The sequence below is a fragment of the Bos indicus x Bos taurus genome, chromosome 17, assembly GCF_003369695.1.
Source record: "Bos indicus x Bos taurus breed Angus x Brahman F1 hybrid chromosome 17, Bos_hybrid_MaternalHap_v2.0, whole genome shotgun sequence".
Classification (NCBI taxonomy): Eukaryota; Metazoa; Chordata; class Mammalia; order Artiodactyla; family Bovidae; genus Bos; species Bos indicus x Bos taurus.
Window position 1 is genome coordinate 54,146,787 of NC_040092.1, and position 22,864 is coordinate 54,169,650.

The 22,864-nt window shown below is 37.1% G+C and overlaps 1 protein-coding gene across 5 annotated transcripts in view; it reads right to left on the minus strand.

The window, feature by feature from the left end:
* Positions 1 to 22,864, minus strand: part of ELF2 (E74 like ETS transcription factor 2) — a 99,857-nt gene that overhangs the window by 70,506 nt on the left and 6,487 nt on the right. For 4 of the 5 annotated variants that reach the window (XM_027567374.1, XM_027567373.1, XM_027567370.1 and 1 more), the window contains exons 2-3: positions 3,118 to 3,205; positions 1,593 to 1,831 (exon numbers count right to left, since the gene is read on the minus strand). In XM_027567374.1, the coding sequence (XP_027423175.1) occupies positions 1,593 to 1,664 (72 nt within the window). In that variant the 5' untranslated portion in view covers positions 1,665 to 1,831; positions 3,118 to 3,205. The remainder of the gene's footprint in view (positions 1 to 1,592; positions 1,832 to 3,117; positions 3,206 to 22,864) is intronic. The other variant, XM_027567371.1, reaches the window with a different exon arrangement.

A 22,864-nucleotide genomic window follows, 5' to 3' on the forward strand; every position in this document is an offset into this window, starting at 1 on the left:
TGTTTGTTGAAGGAATACATGAAATGAAAGTAAGTAGGTATCCACATGACATAATGTAAAGAAAAAGTTCCTGAGAATAGTTTCCTCCTTTCTGGTGCCACTCTTCCTAAAATGCCTATGACCGCCTTTGAAGACTACTGTATAAATCATTAGTCAATAATGTCTTGACAAAATTATTTTCATTTGTCAGATTCTTTCTTTGGTAACAAACAGTTTGTCAAGCCATGAACACATGGGGTTCCATGTAAATGAAGGGAGGTATAGAGGGTCTTCCAGAAACAAAGTGTTCTATTCATTTTCCCATAATGGTGGTACCCAGTCACCACAAGGTAAATATATTCTACCAATTGTTCTTAGCAGCTTCCCCCATAGAATTAATATCAACAGAGTAAAACCATGGGGCAAAAGGAAAGTACTTGAAGAAGCAAGTCCTGGATGATACTGGAGGGGATAGAAATCCCGAGTCCCTCATTTCTTGGGTGAATCATACTTGGAAGTGATCATACAGAAAGTGAAACTTCAAGAAGGAAGCAGAACTTGATTATGAGAATAAAACATGTTCTTTACCTTTGTTTCTCTCAGTAGATTTTGAAACAGTTTTAGATTCAAATACTACAGGGATATTTCAGTTACCAGGTCCACTGAAAACAAACCTACCAAATTTGCCCATCGCTATCTCAGAGGACTGAACAGACCTCTGAACAGATACCAAGCAAGCAAGAAAAAGAATCCAGACCCAGAACACACAGCCTGACATCCTAATTTGTATCTCAGTCATAATACTAAGTACCAGTAACAGCAGTATCTTTCACAGAATGTAGAAAAAACAGACTTTTTTCCTCCATTTTCCCATCTTATCTCTGGCCAAGTATTTGACCATTATTGTGACAGTATTATTATATTTTAATTTAGATAATTCCCAATAGTCAGTCTTTACCGAATGGTGAGAATAAAAGCCAGGCCCTGAAAGTCCATGTATTTCAGGTACTGCTGCTTTCTACTTCTATCTCTTATTCTTTAATGTTATCAATAACAACAACAACAAAAACCAAATACACTAACATTGCAAAATTCTTCAAGTATAAAATTTCAAAACCAAGTTTCTCTTCTGATTTACAAATTATCTAAATTAAATTCTTAAGTATAAATAATACGTACTTAAAATACAATGGATTCCCACATGAATTAGAATAATCAAAAGACAAAGGTAACAACAAGAAGAGATACAAAATTCTAAAGTATGAATATAATTTAGGTATTTAGATACAGTATTTACCTATATACTTTAAAATCCAAAACAATGGATTTTATCAGAGATTTAAATCTATTTCTCAACTAATACTATTGTTTTCTTTCTTTTTTCCCCTCCTAGTTCATTCCAATATATGGAAGTTCCAACAACTCAGGCAACTCAGGCCCAGCACTACCTCCCTCAATGCTCTAGAACCTAATTATATGAGGACACATGACAGAGATATACAGTCTCATGCACTATACATTTCTATTCTCAAATACCTGTTTCCCATTAAATTCATTAGTTCATGCATCGATTTTATGAACAAAAAAGAAATGCAATACATTGGATGGCTAACCTCTTGATTTTCTACTCCATTGCTGGGAAGCTCCAAAATAGAACCTCCACTGTCAACCACTGCTGATGTCATTGTTTACTCCCTGAGGAAGCTTCAAACGCTACCAGTCAATGTAATTAAAGGTTCATGGATGATTGTCAGTGTTATAGGTTTGCATTATCATATTTTAAAAGTCAATAGAGATGGAGTAGAGTTGATATCCAGAAATCCAGTCTTCTTAAGATGATTAACCAGAGAGCCTAAGAAGAAGAATTTGAAAAATTATTTTAAAAAAATACAAGGATATAAAGCAGCACAAACTATTTTGCAATAAAATTTTTTAACATTTTTATAAACTGAGAAAAAAAGAGCTAGGCTTATACAGCTCTGTGTCAAAAGAGGGCAGTTATGAGCATTTCTCTTAGAGCAGTCAAGTTCACAATCTGCAGTTCTTACCAAGCTATTGCACACTGGTGACCTTATGATGTTTATATTCTAAGAAATAAAATGTTACAACTTTCTCCCCTTATGAAGATGTACTATTATTCCTGAAATATTTTGGTAAGAATTTCTGAAATTAAAAAAAAAAATTTATGCACTAAAAACATAAAATGTGCTGGACCAAGACAACTTCTAAAATTATTCACCTATTTAACAAATTAAAAGACGTACTGGTTTGTAAATATTTCAGTCTTCCTTGGTTCATTTGGTTTGTTTATGTATATGAATTTATGTTTATGTTGTTTATGTATGTATATAAATAACTAATTAGAATTATCTTTTGCTTACAGTAGCAGGCTCATTTTGTGTTCACATTTTGTATACTCTACAAGATCTGTAAAACAGATTAATTTGAGTTACTTATACTTTCAATAGTTTGAAAATAAAGTAGTGAAATGACTTGGAATGCCTTTAATATTACTTTCTCATTCTTTCTTCAATAACTTTTTTGGTATTGATTCAAAATGCAATATAGCAAATGGTTTCAAGTAAATATAATTCAAGTTTTTTTCCCCTAGTGGAGATGAACGGCAATATGTACATCATCTTGATTTATGTATTAGATTATTTCTTAAAAAGTTACGTTTTATTTTATTTTTGTGTACATTAAATATTTCACAAAGAAATCACAGGGCTTTTTAATAGAATTTTTCACACAAAAATTTAAGAGTACAGAAAAACTAAGCATATTTAAAGAGAAAATAATTATTTCTAATTAATCATTCCATTAATAACATGTCCTATATTAAATATGAAAATAAAATAATAAAGAATTTCCATAAACTTCTATAACAAATAGAAAATTCCTGAAAAAAAGCAGAAATTTCACCTCACTACCTAAGACCTATTCAGTATTATTAGTCTTCTTCTTGATCTTATCAACAGAAAATAGGATAGGAAATATTTGTATCTTAGGAATAAAAACTAAGAAAAATCCTCAATCCCATCACACTGAATCTCACTATTATCACATAAAGTAACAATTATTTTCAATTTCTGTTTTCTAATCATACAGATAATAAAAGCAGAAATAAATTTTACTTACAATTTGAATGTTAAGTAGTCTAAGCATCCTTCACTAGTTTCACAATTTGGCAAGAATTAGAATATAAAACAGCAGTTCCCTGGAACTACTAGTGGGGGGAAAAAAACAGTATTAATATAACTCTATTAAAAATATTTTACTCAAAATAGATGTGATTCAGACAATATGTACTTATACTACAACAAATCATCTCCAAGCCTGATGGCACATATTTTATAATGAACATAATAAATTACTTCTAAGCTACTGAAGAATCAAAAGATTTTTATCAGACTTAAAGTTTTAAGTCATCACTAAATGACAATTATTGAACAACAACAGATTCCCACATACATAGCCTATACCCCACATTATGGGCTATATTTCAATCAGCCAATAGGAGGATTTTAACCCATGGCTGCAAGTATAACTTCAGAACTCCAGGAGTATTAAATCAAGTTTAAAAAGACTAATTTCAATAAAAAAAAAAAACAATTAATTTAAACTTAAACAAATTTTTAAATTAAAAAAAAAAGACTAACCCAGAAAACTACTATTGAACAACATTAATATATTATTGCATGTTAAACTTTCCTGCCATTCACTTTTTTGCTCACTCTTCAAAAGTTAGCATTCACACAAAATCCAAACACTCCAAGCCTCCTCAAATAGCCCTTCTGCTTTCTAAAGCTGATCTACTGACCGATGCACTGGATCTTAGGCCTTGTTCCATCAATTATTCCTTCTTTTTCCTTATTTTTCTCTTTCTTAACACTGGGTTCTTTTCCTCAACATCCAAATATTTATAAGACTCTCTCTTTTTTTTTTTTTTTAATTTCTTGGCCATGCCACACAACATGTGGGATCCTAGTTCCCTGACCAGGAATCTAACCCACGCCCCTGTAGTAAAAGCATGGACTCTTAACCACTGGACCGCCAGGACAGACAAGACCCTTTCATTGTAAACATGACTCCTCCACGACCCTGCATAGCCCTCTAGTCCCTTCCTTTCTCAGATACAGTTCTACTTAAAAAAAAAAAAAAATCATTTAAACTGTGCCTCCACTTTCTGATTTCTCAGGTGTTCCTTCTACAGAAGTTTAGTATCCATCACCACCAAGTGAAATTTTATTAAATTCTGGTTATCAAATCCAAAGGATACATTTCTGTCTTCATAGGATTTAATGTCTCTGAAACACCTGACACTGTTGTTCATTCCCTCCTTGAAACTATCTTATCTTCTCCCTCTCCAGATACTCTTTTTCAATTTCCTGTTGCAGGCCCACCCCTAGTTTTCAAGGAGCTTTAAGAGTACAAATGTAAGCCCATATACCATATGCCTAAATATTTTAAAGCTATAAACCAAACTAACAAGCTAGTAAATTTTATTCTATCCCACTATCTTGACATATATACTTTTATAAAAACTTAAAAGGCTGAGTTCTGATTTGGCATTCTCAGACTCAACATCAACTGGGGGGAGGGGATAGGGAATGCGAAGACCATACTCCCCACTGCCCTGCAGCCTGCCTTTTGCTCATCCCATCTTTGGTTCCACTCCATACTACAAGGAGCCTCATATATATACATGTGGACATCCCAGCAACATGTCTAACCTCTGCCTACATGCCTGCAAACAGCTGCCACTTGGCCATCCCTTAGGCCAGGGATACATACATGTGGTACAGTCTAAGAGGAGAGAACCAGGGAAGAGACCTGTGAAGGACCACGTGGACAGGGAATTTGAGGATACAAATACTCTTAGCTTGATCTAGATACGGGTTCCAGATGGACTAGTCCCTCAAAATCTTCATCCTATCAGGAGCGGGATAGCTGGAAAAAGGCCAGATGAGGACCTCTAAAGCACAAGGCCCAGACTAGGGTTCCCGCCTGGATAACTCTAAGGAGAGAGTAACTCTCTAGTCAGTCCTGGCAGGTATTTCCAGGACGCCATCCCTCCCTAGTCCTCTTCAGATCTTCACACTCTCTCTAAACTATCCTAGACACTGCACTGGCTTCACTCAAATCTCTCTTCCAGTCTAAACCATTTTATGGGTGCCAGTTTGTCTACTAGATATTTTCTTGCCTATACTTCCCTGCAAACTTAAACAGCAAGCATCGATTCCAGGATATCCCAAGGACTACGTTAATTAATTCAACCAATCAATAAATATTAATTGAGCGCCTTTTATGTACTAGTAGTTTTCAGTTAGAGTTACAGTGGTGAATAAAGCAAAAGTCCTGGGCTTCCCTGGTAGCTGAGTGGTAAAGAATCCACCTGTCAATGCAGGAGACAAGGGTTCAATTCCTGATCCAGGAAGATCCCACAAGCCACAGAGCTAAGTCTGTGGGCCGCAACTACTGAAGCTGTGCCCTAGAGCCCTGGGAGTCGCAACTACTGAGTTCACATGCTGCAACTACTGCAGCCCCCTAGAGCCTGCGCTTTGCAACAAGGGAGCCACCACAATGAGAGACCCACACACAACTAAGGAAGTAGCCCCCACTTGCTGCAACCAGAGAAAAGCCTGTGCAGCAACAAAGACCCAACACAATAAAAAATTAATATATTTTTTTAAAGCACAAGTCTTTATTCTTAAGCATCTTAAATTCCAGTGTGGAGAGAAGAAAATAAGCAAAATATGTATTACACATGTGCAGATGGTGATAAAGGCTAAGGAGACAAATGAGCCAAAGGGAGAGAATATTCAGCAAGGAAGAGGGTTGCAATTTCAAACTGGGTGATCAAGGAAGATTTCACTGAAAAAGTGACACATGAGTGAAAACTCAGGAAGTAGGAATGAGCTGTGCCAATGACTGGCAGAAGTCAGGGCAGCTCCCCAGTGAAAGGAAAGGGAAAATTCAAGATCTTAAAGAGGGAATAAGCCTGAGTAGTTCAAATATCAACAAGAGAGCTGGAGTGAAGTGAGTAAAAGGAAGACAGAAGATGATGACAGAGAGGAAAGAGAAAGGGATGGTGGGAAAAGGGAAACCCTCTCTGAGGACTCCGACTTTTATCCAGGGAGAAGGAGGATTTTATGCAGAGAGACGCCCTGATTATTAAAAGGATCACTCACCAGATGCTGGACTGAGAGCAGGCAGGAGAACAAGGCGGAAGCAGACATCAGTGCAGAAGCCAATATCACAATCAGGTGGGAAGCGACAGTGGTGAGGGCCGAGTGGTAGTGAGTCGACAGCGAGCTTTCAGAAATTTTTGTAGATAAAAGAAGCAAAATTGGATAGCAAACTGGATATGGGGTGTGAATGCAAGAGAAGAGTCAAGAATGACTCCAGAGAAACCAATCAGAGCACTTGGATTAGCCATTAAGTGGGATGAATAAAAATGTGAGAGAAACCCAATATGTCCCAAACTAAATTTTTTCTCTGCTACCTCCCCCAAAGCATGACCTCTCCTACTGTGCTTAGCTCTGTAAACCACACCATCGCCTACACAAGTTGCCTAATAAACAGAGGCTAAAGGCATCTGTGGCTTCTTTTTCCATCATCATTATCATCTTCTTTCACTCTTGACTCTTCTCTATAATCTCATAAGATCTGCCCTAGCTGAGGTTCTTATCATCTTTTTGAAGTTGTAAGAGCCTCAGAATTTGCCTCTTGGCCTCTAATCTCCCCTCCTTTCCAGTCCATCTAACTGCACCGGCAGGGTAAACCAAGACTGAATAATGTCAAGCCCCTCTCAAAATTCTTCAACAGTTCATCATCACCTACACGATGAAATTTCAATCTTTGCAAGCATACTGATTTAGTAAGAACAAGTAAGGGGTCTAAGTCTCTTTTTCAGAAGTTATGAAATGTTCATTCTGATATGCATGGGGATGGAAGTCACAAACCTAATCCATGCTCCCTTGTCCAGCCTCCTCTTCCCTTTTTACCCCCTCCATTGTGGTTGTTTAATGCCACAGTTGTTTACAGCTCTCTATTCTTCTCTCTTGACATCCTTCCTCTGTTTGCCCATTTGGCCAATTCCTAGCTGTCTTAACAGGTCTCAGCTTTAAAGTACCTGCATCACCAAAGGGATCAATATTCTCTGTAATTCTCTCCCCCCAATCCACATTATATACCTTCCTCAGAAAAACATCAGGAAAATAACAGTTTCCAGCAGATCATCCACTTACCACCTCCGATGAACCATATCAAGCCCAACACTTAACGCCTTTCTTCAGAGGGCTTCTCTACCATCTTAATATTATCTTCTTACTATTTTCTCAAAGCACCAAGTTTAAACACCTGTGTATCCAGGTTTTAAAACTTTGTGATTTATACCAACTAAACCAGGGGTTTCATACAGCAGATACACAGTAAAGATGTGGTGAATACAAGGATAAACAAACATGTCCCAATAAGACAAATATCTTCACTGTTCACTACACAGACCAAGCTCATTCCTGTCCCTATCCTTTTGCTGGTTCCCTTCTCTCAACAGGAATGCCCTCTTCTTTGGTTCTTCAAATTCTACCTGTCCCCCAAGGACAACGTTTCCCCTATAATAACATCACCTCTTTCTTCTCTCTACCATACCAGTTCTTTCAGTAACATTTATTAAGCACTTAACTATATACCAAATACAGCACTATGCCAGGAACACAAAAATAGAAAGCTAGGACTCACCCTTCAAACAGATTAGAATATGGTAAGGAGAAACACTTAAAGCAATTACATTAATGTAAATGCAAGGAAACTACAAAGTACAGTGGAAATATTTTAAAAAGGAACACCCAATCAGCCCTGGGGGGTGGGAAGATTCAAGAGAGAATTCATTAGAGAGTCACCATTTGGCTTGGAACTAGAAGAAGGGGTGGAAGTTGGCATAACAATAAGAGAAACATCTTTGAATAATGAACACTAACTGAACTCTCCAGATTAAAAAAACTCTGAGAAATGATAGCAAACTTAAGTATCACTCAGAAAAAATTCACCTCAGACTATAATTGAGTTGCTTAGAATACAGATCACATTCTCCCCCCAAAACAGTTTATGTGTATGATTTTATTTATATAAAGTACAAAAACAATGAAAATTCAATCTATGATATTGGAAATAGGATACTATATCACAAAAGACTACTAAAAGAGAGAATTTTTTTATCAGCAACCTCAGATATTAATCTGCCTGAAATGCAGGAGACCTGGGTTTGATCCCTATGTTGGGAAGATACCCTGGAGAAGGGAAAGGCTACCCACTCCAGTATTCTGGCCTGGAGAATTCCATGGACTGTATATAGTCAATGGGGTCGCAAAGAGTCGACACGAATGAGTGACTTACACTTTCACTTTTTCAGATATGCAGATACCACTCTAATGGCAGAAAGCAAAGAGAAACTAAAGAGCTTCTTGATGAGGGTGAAAGAGGAGAATGAAAAAGCTGGTTTAAAACTCAACATTCAAAAAACTAAGATCATGGCATCTGGTCCTATTACTTCATGGCAAATAGATGGGGAAAATATGGAAACAGTGACAGACTATTTTTCTTGGCTCCAAATCACTGCGGACAGTAACTGCTTTCATGAAACTAAAAGCTTAGTCCTTGGAAGAAAAGCTGGCATTATCTAGAGAGTATATTAAAAAGGGTCCATATAATCAAAGCTATGGTTTTTCCAGGAGTCATGTATGGATGTAAGAGTTGGACTATATAAAGAAGGCTAAGCATCAAAGAATTGATGCTTTCAAACTGTGGTGCTGATGAAGAGTCTTGAAAGTCCCCTGGACAGCAAGGAGATCAAACCAGTCAATCCTAAAGGAAATCAACCCTGAATATTCACTGGAAGGACTGATACTGAAGCTGAAGCTCCAATAATTTGGCTACCAGATGCAAAAAGCTGACTCACTGGAAAAGACTCTGATGCTGGGAAAAACTGAAGGCAAGAGGGGGGGCGACAGAGGATGAGATGGTTGAATGGTGAAGGACAGGGAAGCCCGGAATGCTGCAGTCCATGGGGTCGCAAAGAGTCGGACACAACTTAATGACTGAACAACAACAAAATAGAGAATTAAGGACCAAAAAAAAAGAGAGAAATATGAAAAACACACAATTCACAAAACCAGATATAAAAGCAGCCCTTAAACATAAGATGTTCAAATTCACTCACAGAAAAACGCAAATTTTTTAAAAATTGAAATACCATTTCTCTCATCTATCAGATTGGTAAAAATTAAAAAGTGTAACAATAATCTGTTGGTAAAACTGTACATTTATACACTGTAAATGTATGGGAATGCAAATTGGCACACTTTGGGAGGGAAATTTGGTAATATCTAACAAAACTACATATGTACTTACCTTTTGAAAAAGTTTTATTGAGATATAACTCACATATCATGGGCTTTCTGATGGCTCAGAGGGTAAAGAATCTGCTGCAATGCATGAGACTCAGATTCAATCCCTGGGTCAGGAAGATCTCCTGGAAAAGGGAATGGCTATCCACTCCAGTATTCTTGCCTGGAGAATTCTATGGACAGAGGAGCCTGGTGGGCTACAGTCCATGGGGTTGCAAAGAGTAAGACACGACTGAGTGACTAACACTAACACCTACATATCATACAGTTGACCAACTTACAGCATATAACTCAAAAGTTTATAGTACATTAATGAAGTGATGCAATCATTACCACAATCTAATTTTAGAAAATCTTTAGCACTCCCTCTCAAAAAAAACCTCATGTCCATTAGCAGTCCCTCCCTATCCTTCCCCAACCCCTAGTCCTTGGCAAGACTAACCTACTTTTCTCTCTAGAGATTTGCTTTTTCTGGCCACTTCATATAAATAGGATTTTAAATATGTGAACTTTTGTGACTGACTTTTTCACTTACTATGCTTTCAGTATTCATCTATTTGTAACATGTATTAGTATTTCAATTCTTTTATTGCTGAATAAGATTCCATTGCAGAGATATATCACATTTTCTCTAGCCATTCATCAATTGGTATAAAATTGTTTCTACTTTTTAACTATTATAAAATAATGCTGCTATAAAAATTCATGTACAAGTTTTTGTGTAGACATGTTTTCTTTTCTCTTGGTATATACCCAGGAGTGGAACTGCTGGAACACATAGTAACTTTATGCTTAACATTTTGAGAAAATGCCAAATGACATCATTTCACATTCTCATCAGTACATATGAAGGTTCTAATTTCTCCACATCCCCATCAACACATGTTGCAGGTAATCTGTTGTGTAGTAATAATTAATACATCATCTTGGTAGATACAATAAAGATCACTTGATAAAATTTTATAATTAAAAGAAAAAAGCTGCCAAGACGCAATGGCAAAATATTTAAAACTTTCCCCCAATACTGGGAACAGAACAAACATACCTACAATTGCCACTTCAATTCAAAACCATACTAGCAATCCTGACCAGAAGAGTTTGATAAGGAAAAATTAAAAAGCATAAGAAATGGCAAGGAGGAAATGAAGCTATCATTGTTTATAAATGATAAAACTCTCTACATACTGTAGAAAATCCAAAAGAACCTTTTGATATTAGAAGAGGGTTTGCAATTTGTGTGGATACAAATCAATATATAAAAATCAAGTGTCTTTTCTATATACCAGCAACAAACAGCAAGTGTAATTTTTAAAAAGGATATAATTTACAATAACTACAAAAATATAAGATACTTAAGACTTAGGAATTCACTGGCAGTTATGGAATTTCAGCAGTTAGGAATCAGTGCTTTCACTGCCACATCCTGGGTTCAATCTCTGGTCCAGGAACTAAAATCCCACCAGCTGCACAAAGATATCTAAGACTCAACCTAACAAAGACCTCTATGGAGAAAATAAATAAATCTATTGAAAGAGATTAAAGAAGTCTTGGGAATTCCCTGGCAGTGTTGGATAGGTAAGCTCAATATCTTAAAGATATCAATGCTCAACAAATTCATCTAACAAATTCAAATATGTGGAAGTCGCTCCATCATGTCTGACTCTTTGCGACCCCATGGACTATACAGTCCATGGAATTCTCCAGGCCAGAATACTGGAGTGGGTAGCTGTTCCCTTCTCCAGTGGATGTTTCCAACCCAGAGGTCAAACCCAGGTCTCCTCCATTACAGGCAGATTCTTTACCATCTGAGCCATCAGGAAAGCCCAAGAATCCTGGAGTGGGTAGTCTATTCCTTCCAGCGGATCTTCCAAACCCACAAATCGAACCAGGATCTCCTGCATTGCAGGCGGATTCTTTACCAGCTGAGCTACCAGGGAAGCCCAACAAATTCAATATATTTCCAGTCAAAATTCCCAAGAGGGTTTCACAAAAAACTTGCAAAGATAGTTAAGAGGGGGAAAGTATACACAAGAGAAACTGGCAAAAGTGAACAAAGCCCCCGGAAAAGAACTGTCCTACCTAGTCTAGTCTAGTAATCAGACAGTAAGTAGTGGTGTAGACATAACCAAATATAACAATGTAACAGAATACAGAGGTCAGAAAAAGACACATGCATATTGGAAACAATGTACAAAGAAGCAGTGTTAAAATCAATGGGAAAAAAAAAAAAAAAAGACTATTAAATGATGCTGGGACAAGTGATTATCCATACAAGACAAAAATTAAATTACGACCTCTCACCACTCACAAAATAAATTACAGGTATACTAAAGACCTAAATACATAAATTTTTTCAAATTAGAAGGAAATAAAGAATATCTTCATGAATTCACAGTTAAGGAAAAATTACTAAATACATGGAAAGCAAGAAATAAAGAATTACTAAACGTGACTACACAAATTTTTTTTTAATTCTTAACAGAATCCAAAAACAAAACTGAAAGACAAGAGACTAGGTAAAGTAATTCCCCTCCGTCCAAAAAGGGGGGGAAAGGAGAACTCCTACTAATAAGAAATATACACAACCAAAATCTATTACAGACTTTTAAATATATTAAGGCACACACAGATAAATGTGATGTAAATTCTTGTCAAGGTTCTAATTCTCAGGCATTCCCTGGCAGTCCCGGTGGTTAGAATTTGGGATTCACTCAGTTCAGTTCAGTCGCTCAGTCGTGTCTGACTCTTTGCAACCCCATGAATCGCAGCACGCCAGGCGTCCCTGTCCATCACCAACTCCCGGAGTTCACTCAGACTCACGTCCATCAAGTCAGTGATGCCTTCCAGCCATCTATCTCATCCTCTGTCGTCCCCTTCTCCTCCCGCCCCCAATCCCTCCCAGCATCAGAGTCTTTTCCAATGAGTCAACTGTTCGCATCAGGTGAACAAAGTACTGGAGTTTCAGCTTTAGCATCATTCCTTCCAAAGAAATCCTAGGGCTGATCTCATTCAGAATGGACTGGTTGGATCTCCTTGCAGTCCAAGGGACTCTCAACAGTCTTCTCCAACACCACAGTTCAAAAGCATTAATTCTTCGGCGCTCAGCCTTCTTCACAGTCCAACTCTCACATCCATACATGACCACAGGAAAAACCATAGCCTTGACTAGACGAACCTTAGTTGGCAAAGTAATGTCTCTGCTTTTGAATATGCTATCTAGGTTGGTCATAACTTTCCTTCCAAGGAGTAAGTGTCTTTTAATTTCATGGCTGCAGTCACTATCTGCAGTGATTTTGGAGCCCCAAAAAAGAAAGTCTGACACTGTTTCCACTGTTTCCCCATCTATTTCCCATGAAGTGATGGGACCGGATGCCATGATCTTCGTTTTCTGAATGTTGAGCTTTAAGCCAACTATTTCACTCTCCTCTTTCACTTTCATCAAGAGGCTTTTTAGTTCCTCTTCACTTTCTGCCATAAGGGTGGTGTCATCTGCATATCTGAGATTATTGATATTTCTCCCGGCAATCTTGATTCCAGCTTGTGTTTCTTCCAGTCCAGCGTTTCTCATGATGTACTCTGCATATAAGTTAAATAAACAGGGTGACAATATACAGCCTTGATGTACTCCTTTTCCTATTTGGAATCAGTCTGTCGTTCCATGTCCAGTTCTAACTGTTGCTTCCTGACCTGCATAAAGATTTCTCAAGAGGCAGATCAGGTGGTCTGGTATTCCCATCTCTTTCAGAATTTTCCACAGTTTATTGTGATCCACACAGTCAAAGGCTTTGGCATAGTCAAGAAAGCAGAAATAGATATTTTTCTGGAACTCTCTTGCTTTTTCCACGATCCTGCGGATGTTGGCAATTTGATCTCTGGTTCCTCTGTCTTTTCTAAAACCAGCTTGCACATCAGGAAGTTCACGGTTCACATATTGCTGAAGCCTGGCTTGGAGAATTTTGAGCATTACTTTACTAACGTGTGAGATGAGTGCAATTGTGCGGTACTTTGAGCGTTCTTTGGCATTGCCTTTCTTTGGGATTGGAATAAAAACTGACCTTTTCCAGTCCTGTGGCCACTGCTGAGTTTTCCAAATTTGCTGGCATATTGAGTGCAGCACTGTCACAGCATTATCTTTCAGGATTTGAAATAGCTCAACTGGAATTCCATCACCTCCACTAGCTTTGTTCACTACTGGGGCTCAAATTCAATTTCTGGTCAGGGAACTAAGATCCCTCCTGCAAGGTTCGATCTCTGGGTTGGGAACATTTCTTGGAGAATGTCACACCAGTGTGACCAAAAAGAAAAAAAAAAAGTTCTAGTTCTCATCTGAATGATGGACTCATGTGTGATCACAATAAACAACAATGACTGGGTAAATCATTCTGTGTCATGAATCACGGATGATTTATCTAATTGTGGACAAACTGATAAAGCACAAGCTGCAATCAAGATTTCAGGAGAAATATCAATAATCTCAGATATGCATATGACACCACTGAAGAGCCTCTTGATGAAAGTGAAAGAGGAGAATGAAAAAGCTGGCTTAAAACTCAGCATTCAAAAAACTAAGATCATGGCATCTGGTCCCATTACTTCATGGCAAATAGATGGGGAAACAATGGAAACAGTGACAGACTTTATTTTCTTGGGCTCCAAAATCACTGCAGATGGTGACTGCAGCCACGAAATTAAAAGACGCTTGCTCCTTGGAAGAAAAGCTATGACCAACCTAGACAGCTCATTAAAAAGCAGAGACATTACTTTGCCAACAAAGGTCCATCTAAGCTGTGGTTTTTCCAGTAGTCATGTATGGATGTGAGAGCTGGACTATAAAGAAAGCTGAGCACCGAAGAATTGATGGTTTGGACCGCGGTGTTGGAGAAGACTCTTGAGAGTCCCTTGGACTGCAAGGAGATCAAAGCAGTTAATCATAAAGGAAATCGGTCCTGAATATTCATTAGAAGGACTGATGCTGAAGCTAAAGCTCCAACATTTGGAGGATGAGATGGTTGGATGCCATCACTGACTCAATGGACTTGAGTTTGAGTAAGTAAGTTCCAGGAGTTGGTGATGGACAGGGAGGCCTGGCGTGCTGCAGTCCACGGGGCTGCAAAGAGTCGGACAAGACTGAGCAAACGAACTGAATCTTGTACAACTGAGGTTGGTCAAAGGAGAGGTTTAAAACTGATTTTATTAGTTTCACATCTACAGTGTAGGAGGAGAAGGGAGTGAGAAAGGATAAGATGGTTGGATGGCACTAGTGACTCAATGGATATGAGTTTGAGCAAACTCCAGGAGATGGTGAAGGACAGGGAAGGCTGGCATGCTGCACTTCATGGGGCACAGAGTCAGACATGACTGAGTAACTGAATAATAATGACAACACCTAAAATGTGAAGTCCATTCACGTGAATTGATTCCTTTTAAATATATTGGGTGGAGAAGGCAATGGCACCCCACTCCAGTACTCTTGCCTGGAAAATCCCATGGATGGAGGAGCCTGGTGGGTTGCAGTCCATGGGGTCGCTAAGGGTCGGACACGACTGAGCGACTTCACTTTCACTTTTCACTTTCATGCATTGGAGAGGGAAATGGCAACCCACTCCAGTGTTCTTGCCTGGAGAATCCCAGGGACAGGGGAGCCTGATGGGCTGCCGTCTACGGGGTCGCACAGAGTCGGACACGACTGAAGCGACTTAGCAGCAGTAGCAGCAGCAGCAAATATATTGGGTAAACTAAATAACATTTATTAATACTAAACCATTGACAAACTTGTTTCCAATTTTCCAACAGGCTGTGTCACTTTTTCCTGATTTAGTTACTTCTTTATGCAATCCCTAATTTGTAACAAAGTTGTAGCAGCAGAGTGTCACAGATATCTTACTTGCTAGTGCAGCAACTATATCTAAACAGCCTAACAGGTCAGTAAGAGGAAGGGCAATTTCATTTAAAGAAAAGGTCCTAAAGGAACAGAAAACAGATCAGTGGGAAGGAGTTGATCTTAAAGGGCACAAGGAACTTTTGGGGGTGATAGCACTGTTCACATCTTGACTGTGGTGGTGACTGCATAATGATACAAATTGAATTTGTCAAAATCATGGAAATATAAGGATAAATTTCACTACTTGTAATTAAATGTCAGTAAACTAGACTTTAAAAGGAGAGGACAATGCTACAAATTTGAATTTAACCCATTAAAGAGACATTCTTATACAGTATTAACATTATCATCATAATAAGAAAAACTACAGCTTGATAATCTAAACTTATATACAGTTTAACTCACAACTAGTTCCCCCCAAAAAAACCCTTAACTGTTCTTAGCCATTTTATTGGTAAAATTAATCCTTTTAAATTTGGAACTCAATTCCTAAAATAGTTTTGATTCATATTTCATTGTTCTATTTTTTTAATTATCTACCAAGTCTGATGGGAATTATATATGTAGTTTATAATGCTAATATAATGACAGGCTCAATAGTATCAATATCTATTTTTTTATTTCTTTGTTATGAAATCATGCATTTTTATGCATTGTCTTCTCATTCTTATAACTATATGAAATAGGTATACTTATCCGCATATTAATGATGACTATTTTAACAGAATTCTTTATGTTTAAGAGCATGTGCAACTTAAGAGCCTGTTGGCCACTGTATTCCCAGAATACAGTAGGTACTCAGTAAGAATCTGTAGACTGTTGGCCTCACCTCTATGTGACCTTGGACAGTTATTTATCTCTTTAAATTTCAATATTCTCATCCATAAAAAGATGGTGAAACAATCCTAGGAAGTCAGTGTGTTCAGTTCTTTTAAGCCTTTATATAAAGCACCTGGCACACTATGAATACTGAATGAATGTGACCTTATTACTATCTCTTTGACAGCATTAATCAGAGTTGTATCATACTGCCAAAGCTTCATATTAAGAATAAAGCAGTATCAGAATAGATGATTATACCTAAAACCTAACTGCTCCTCATGCCAAACTGAGATGTTCAGTGTTATTTGTTAAAACAAAAATCAGTACAACATTTTAAAGGGATAAAAAGTAAACTAATGAATATTTTAAGGAAAGAAGAATCCCCTTCTGAAAATGGAACTAAGTGTAAGAAGTATATAGTTTACAAATATTTGGGCCCATAAGTCAGGGCTGGAAATTATCTGGGCAGCAAGAGGTCATTGTCATGGTACTTACTTTAGGGCAAGGTGAGTCATCTAGATATTATAAATTGGATGCCAGAAATTGACAAGACAAAAGAAACTGAATTAAATTACTGAAAGAGATCTCAGAGCTCATTTTATAGAAGAAGAAATAGATTGAAGAGGCTAACTGGAAAATCAAGTATGATAACTAGCCAAGCATAAAAACAATTCTGCATTTCAAGAGTCCTGTACCAGGGATAACAATATCTTAAAATCCACATTTACTCATGGCCCTCAGTTTTGACACACAGAAAAAGACACAGAATCACACACAGATAAGAAGTGAACTTAGATAATTTGTGACATCATCCAAGTTCTGTTCAAGGTATTTTGATGCTTTGCTTGCCAGGCATGTTTCAGTTGGTTTCTTCATCAACCAAAGAACTACAATGGCCAGGTTTCTGGGCATAATGTAACAAATGTTGGTTTGTTCAATTTATTTTAGGATGGTGAAAATCTAGGAGGGAATTATCATCTAAAAATACTCCAAATAATCAAACATTAGAGTTATTTAAAGAACTGATGAGCAAAGAAACAGCAAGACAAAATCAAAATGACTTGGCTGCCCACAGTTACCACTGGAGCCAAAATTGATACTGCTGCCTAGCTATACTCCTTTAATATTCTTTCCTCCTAATCTCTATTACAATTTCACATATGCTTAAATTCCAGGACAGTAATAAGGAAATAAGCATAATAAAGGAGGAATTGATCACATTAAGCACATCTTAGAATCCAACCTATCTTGAGGATGCAGATAAGCAACAAAGGTCTGATTTTTTTTTCCGGCTGCACCAAGAGGTATGCATGGAACCTGAGTCCCCAGCAGCAGAAGGGTGGAGCCTTAAGTACTGGACTGCTAGGGAAGTCCCCAAAGATTTGATCATTAATCAGTAACCCTAAACTTAAATGAACATTCATTTCCATTCTTACCCCACAAACTATCTGTAAGAAATACTATAATGGTGGAAATAAATGTTCAGCCACATACATTCTATGAATAAGGACATTTCCAAATCAAGCAAGAACCAGATAAAAGAATATGTACTTGGATGCTTGGTTAGGGAAAAAGTAACAATCAAAAGTCACTGGCGTGGGACTTCCCTGGTGGTCCAGTGGCCAAGACTCCATGCTCCCAAAACAGGGGGCTAGGGTTGGATCCCTGGTCAGGGAACAAGATCCCACACACCACAACGAAGATCGAAGATCCTGCCCGTGTGCTGCAACTAAGACCTGGCACAGCAAAATTTAAGAAAAAAAGAAGGTTACTGGCTTATCCCATGACCACTGGGCAGATGTTTAAAAAGTCTTAAGCCTGGTCACTCTAGCTCTTGCACATCCAAAAGGAGATACTTAAAAGACTTGTTTCAACTGGATTAAGGTAGTCAAGCAACTGCTTTATGGGAAGCTGAAGCTAGCGGTGATCTGAATGTATGGCAGATTCCCAGTCAAGAAGAAACCTCAAATCTACTTAGGCTCTATTCAGCAAAGCAAACTGGGAAAATTTTTCTTTTTGAAGGAGAGACCCTAGTATAGATCATTCTAAAGCCTCTGCCAACTTCTTCACTTTTGTGATTTAAAAGGAAGCAAAGAACTGCTCTTTACAACAACCTTTTTAATATTCTGATTCAACAGGATATGAATTCATTAGTGTGAATTTATCCTAAAGGAAAGTCAATAACCAGCCTAGCTTAAGAGTATTTTTTCTTCTTCCAAACAACGAAGGGATAATAGTAGTTAACATTTATAGAGCACTTACTCCATGCCAGCATTATTCTAAACTTGCTTTATGTATTCATCCAGTAAATCTACACAATCCTACAAAACAAGTATAATTCCCCATTTTACATCTGGGGAAACTGAAGCACCAGGAGTTTGTTTGTTTTTTTAAAGGAACTTATTCAAGGTCAAACAACAAACAAATGGAGAGTCAGAATTTCAACCTAAGCAGTCTGGATCCAGAGTCTATGCTCTTTAAGTTTTTCTGCCTCATGATTATACAACTGTTTTTAACATTAAAACTGTGAAAGAATCACAAAGAACCTCTCCCACCCCACCCTGGGAGATTTCTCTACCTACTTACTTATTGGCTCATAACATAGGCTAATCAGAAAGGTTCAAATATGGTAAATGGGAATTATATATATCACATCTATATAACCATACTGTTTCTCCCTTTTCCCCCCAAAAAAGGGGGAGTGGGGCAAGGAGGGAATTAATTATTTAACTCACAAATTCTCTCATATTAAGTCCTGCAGGCCTTAGGGAGAAACTGACAGCATGAGAAGTTCTTTCTCCTTTGCTCTCTCTAGGGTTGAGCTTTTTTTCTTTTAGAAAGCAGCTTTGGCCTGCAACTCTGTATTAGTAACAAACAAAGCTTTTCAGGCATAGGCTTTTGATCTTAATTAAGATTTGACCATATGTATTATACCTGGAACCAAAATATAAACTTTCTCATGATATTAAATAAAAAGGGCCCTGCAGAAGTAGTTAGGGAGAAAAGTGCACCCAGTCTCTCACTCTGAGGCCTGAACTACTTATGAACAAATGCATGCTTATTTTAACTTGACTAAATATCGTCTTCTCCATTGCACCTGGAACTCTAATTTCTAGGCAAGAATCTTTGCCACTGCTACAACTGTACTACAAATTCAAAGTTTTACAGATATTGATTTTTTTTGTTGTATTTTTCAGTAAATTTCAAGGAAGAAACAGGGAAAAAGCTACTTTCCCTTCTATCCTTTATAAAGCTAAAATCATTTATAAAAAACCCTTCAGAAATTTACTCACACTCAGAAGTTGCTAAAAAGAATAAAACCATATCAGTTCAGTTCAGTTGCCCAGTTGTGTCCAACTCTTTGCAACCCATGCCAGGCTTCCCTGTCCATCACCAACTCCCGGAACTGGCTAAAACTCAAGTCCATAGAGTCAGTGATGACATCTAACCATCTCATCCTCTGTCATCCCGTTCTCCTCCTGCCTTCAATCTTTCCCAGCACCAGGGTCTTTTCTAATGAGTCGGTTCTTTGCATCAGTTGGCTTCAGGCTTCAGCCTGTAAATTAACTCCTGAGTTAAAAATGTAAGTCACTGAAATATTTTTCCACTGTTTTCCCACCACACTTAGAAAAAACTCTAAACTCTAACATGGTCTTTATAAAGATAACCCAGTGGAAGCCCACCCCACCTCTCTGATCTCATTCATCCCTTAATTTCTTTTTCACTGGCTTGCTGAGCTCCAGCCACACTGGTCCTGCTCCTGTAACACTCCAAGCTTATCCTGCACCTTCTATTCTCTAGGCTACAAAGCTCTTCCAGGTTATGAACAGACTGAATCCTCCTCACCCATCATGCAGATCTCACTTCAAATACCACCTCTTCAGAGAGACATTTTCTTCATGGCTCCCCTCCCACCAAAATTATATCACATTTCCATGTAGCTGCCTCATCATTCTCTATTTGAGATCACATTTCCCTATTTTGGGCTTCCCTTGTGGCTCAGTTGGTAAAGAATTCGCCCGCAATGCGGGAGACCTGGGTTCCATCCCTGGGTTGGGAAGATCCCCTGGAGAAGGGAAAGGTTACCCACTCCAGTACTCTGCCCTGGAGAATTCCACAGACCGCATAGTCCATGGGGTAGCAAAGAGTCGGACACAACTGAGCGACTTTCACTTTACCTTATTTTATTTGTTCATTATATTTATCATTCTCTAAAATTATCTTGTTAATATGTTTAACCTATGTCTCCTCTAACAGACTATAAAGTTCCATGAAAACAAGTGCTACATTTATCTTATTTACTATAATCTCTCAAGGAACTAAAATGAATAAATACTCTACTACTAAATGTGCAGGCTCATATACAGATTTTTATATTTTATAACCATTCTAACACATTATATTGCTCTCTTTGGCTTCTTCTGCTCTTTTCTACCCATTAGCACCTACTGTGAGAGAATTAAGCAGCAAGAAATACAAATAAACATGTAGACTTTATATTATATAAGCAGTTCAGAGAATGAACTAAGGTTTCAGAATTAATAGCATGTCTTTCAAATTGTACACTGATCCTACTTATCAGTAAACAATAGTATTGTAAGTAAATTGCTAATTATGTTTAAAAAGAAACTATCAGATGAAATTTAGCATTTATGAGTAATATACTTTTATGTATATCATGAAATACAGATTAACATATTGAATATAATTTAGAAATAAAACAACCTTCATTTTAGTATTTAACATAGCAGTGATATCATCTTCTACCTAAAATTTAATTTCATCTCCAAAAAAAAAACCATGTTTAAAAAAATTAAAGGAAAGTATGACAACTATAACTCATAAAATAGGCAATCTCAATAAACATACAGATATTATTTTTTTAAAAAAGAATAAATGGAAATCCTGGAGTTAAAGTATTAACAATTCTAGAGTGGAAAAATATTAAGAACCAAAATTTGAGGAAATTCCCTGGATATCCAGTAGTTAGGACACAAAGCTTTCACTGCCAAGGGCTCTGGTGGGGGAACTAAGATCCCAAAAGCCACTGGGTGCAGGGGGGAAAAAGAGAAAGAACCAAAATTTTAAATTCACTAGCAGAGTTCAAAAGTGGATTGGAGATGACAGAAGAAACAGCCAATGCACTTGATGCTATTACAATGCTGTGTGAAAGTCGCTCAGTGGTGACCAACTCTTTGCGACCCCATGGACTGTAGACTACTAGGCCCCTTTGTCGATAGGGATTCTCCAGGCAAGATACTGGAGTGGGTTGCCATACCCTCCTCCAGGGGATATTCCCAACCCAGGGATCGAACCCCGGTCTCCCGCCTTCTAGGTGGATTCTTTACCATCTGAGTCACCAGGGAAGCCCACCAATTATGAAGAAGAGAAAATAAAAAAATTTTAAATGAACAGATCCTCAGAGATTTAAGAATACCATGAAGCATACCAACATACACATAATGAGAGTCCTAGAAAAAAAGGAGAGAGAAGAATAGAAAAAATATGTGAAGAAATTATAGATAAAACTTACCAAATGGTTTAAAAAAGTTAACCACCACATTTAAGTTTACTGAATCCAAAAGAGGATTACACAAAGAGATCCACACCCAGACATATCACTGTAAAACTGTTGACTAAGGACAGAAAATTTTGAAAGCACAAAAAGAAAAACTACTCATCAGAAACAGTGGAGGCCAGAAAGCAGAAGATGACGTATTCAAGATGCTAAAAGAAAAAAAAAATGCAGCAAAGAATTCTATATCCAGCAAAAGTACTCTTCAAAAATAAAGGCAAAATAAAAACAAGCCCAAGAAACAAAGACTGAGATAATTCATTAGTAACAAACTTTCCTTACAAGAAATCCAAAAGGAAGCCCATGAGATTGAAAGGAAATAATCAGCCCATAAATCAATACATAAAAAGAAATAAAGAACACATAAACAGTAAATATGTGATAAATATTTTTAAAACTTTATGTTTTCTTCTCTTAACTGTTTTTAAAAACATACAATTACATTAAAATATTGTAAAATTGAAAAAAAAAATAAATAAAATATTGTAAAATTATATTGTTGGGCTCCTAAAACATAAAAATTTAATATGTATGACAATATTGACAGGACAGGAAAAAAAATAGAGCAAAGTTTTTGTATTTTACTATAATTAAATCAGTCAATTCTGAAGCAAACTGATAAATTAAGATACACACTGTAATCCCTAAAGCAACCTAAGAAAATAACTTTAAAAAATCCAGTTAAAAAACTAACAAAGGAATTTAAATGATAGCTGGTAAGATAAGTATTAACTCCAGAATAGGCAGTAGAGGCCAAAGAAAGAAATAAAAAAGAAATGAGACACATGGAAAATAGCAGAACTGCATAAATCTGACTCTCAATGATAACATTAAATGTGAGCAGATTATGAATTCTCCAATCAAAAGGCAGAAGTGGTCACATTAATTTTTTAAAATAAGCATTTTAACTATATGTTGTCTGTAAGATACACTTTAGATTCAAAACAAAAGTAAAAAGAAAAAGATATGCAACGCAAACAGTAAACATATGAGAGCTGGAGTAGCCACACACTAACACCAGATAAAATACTACTATAAAATGTATGTATGTGTATTATTATATCCATATATCACATCTAACACCAGTCCCAAAAATATGAAGCAAAAATTAACAGAACTGAAAGGAAAAACAGATACTTCAATAATAATAGATTTTAATATCTCACTCTCAATAATTAATAGAAAAGCTAGACAGAAAAT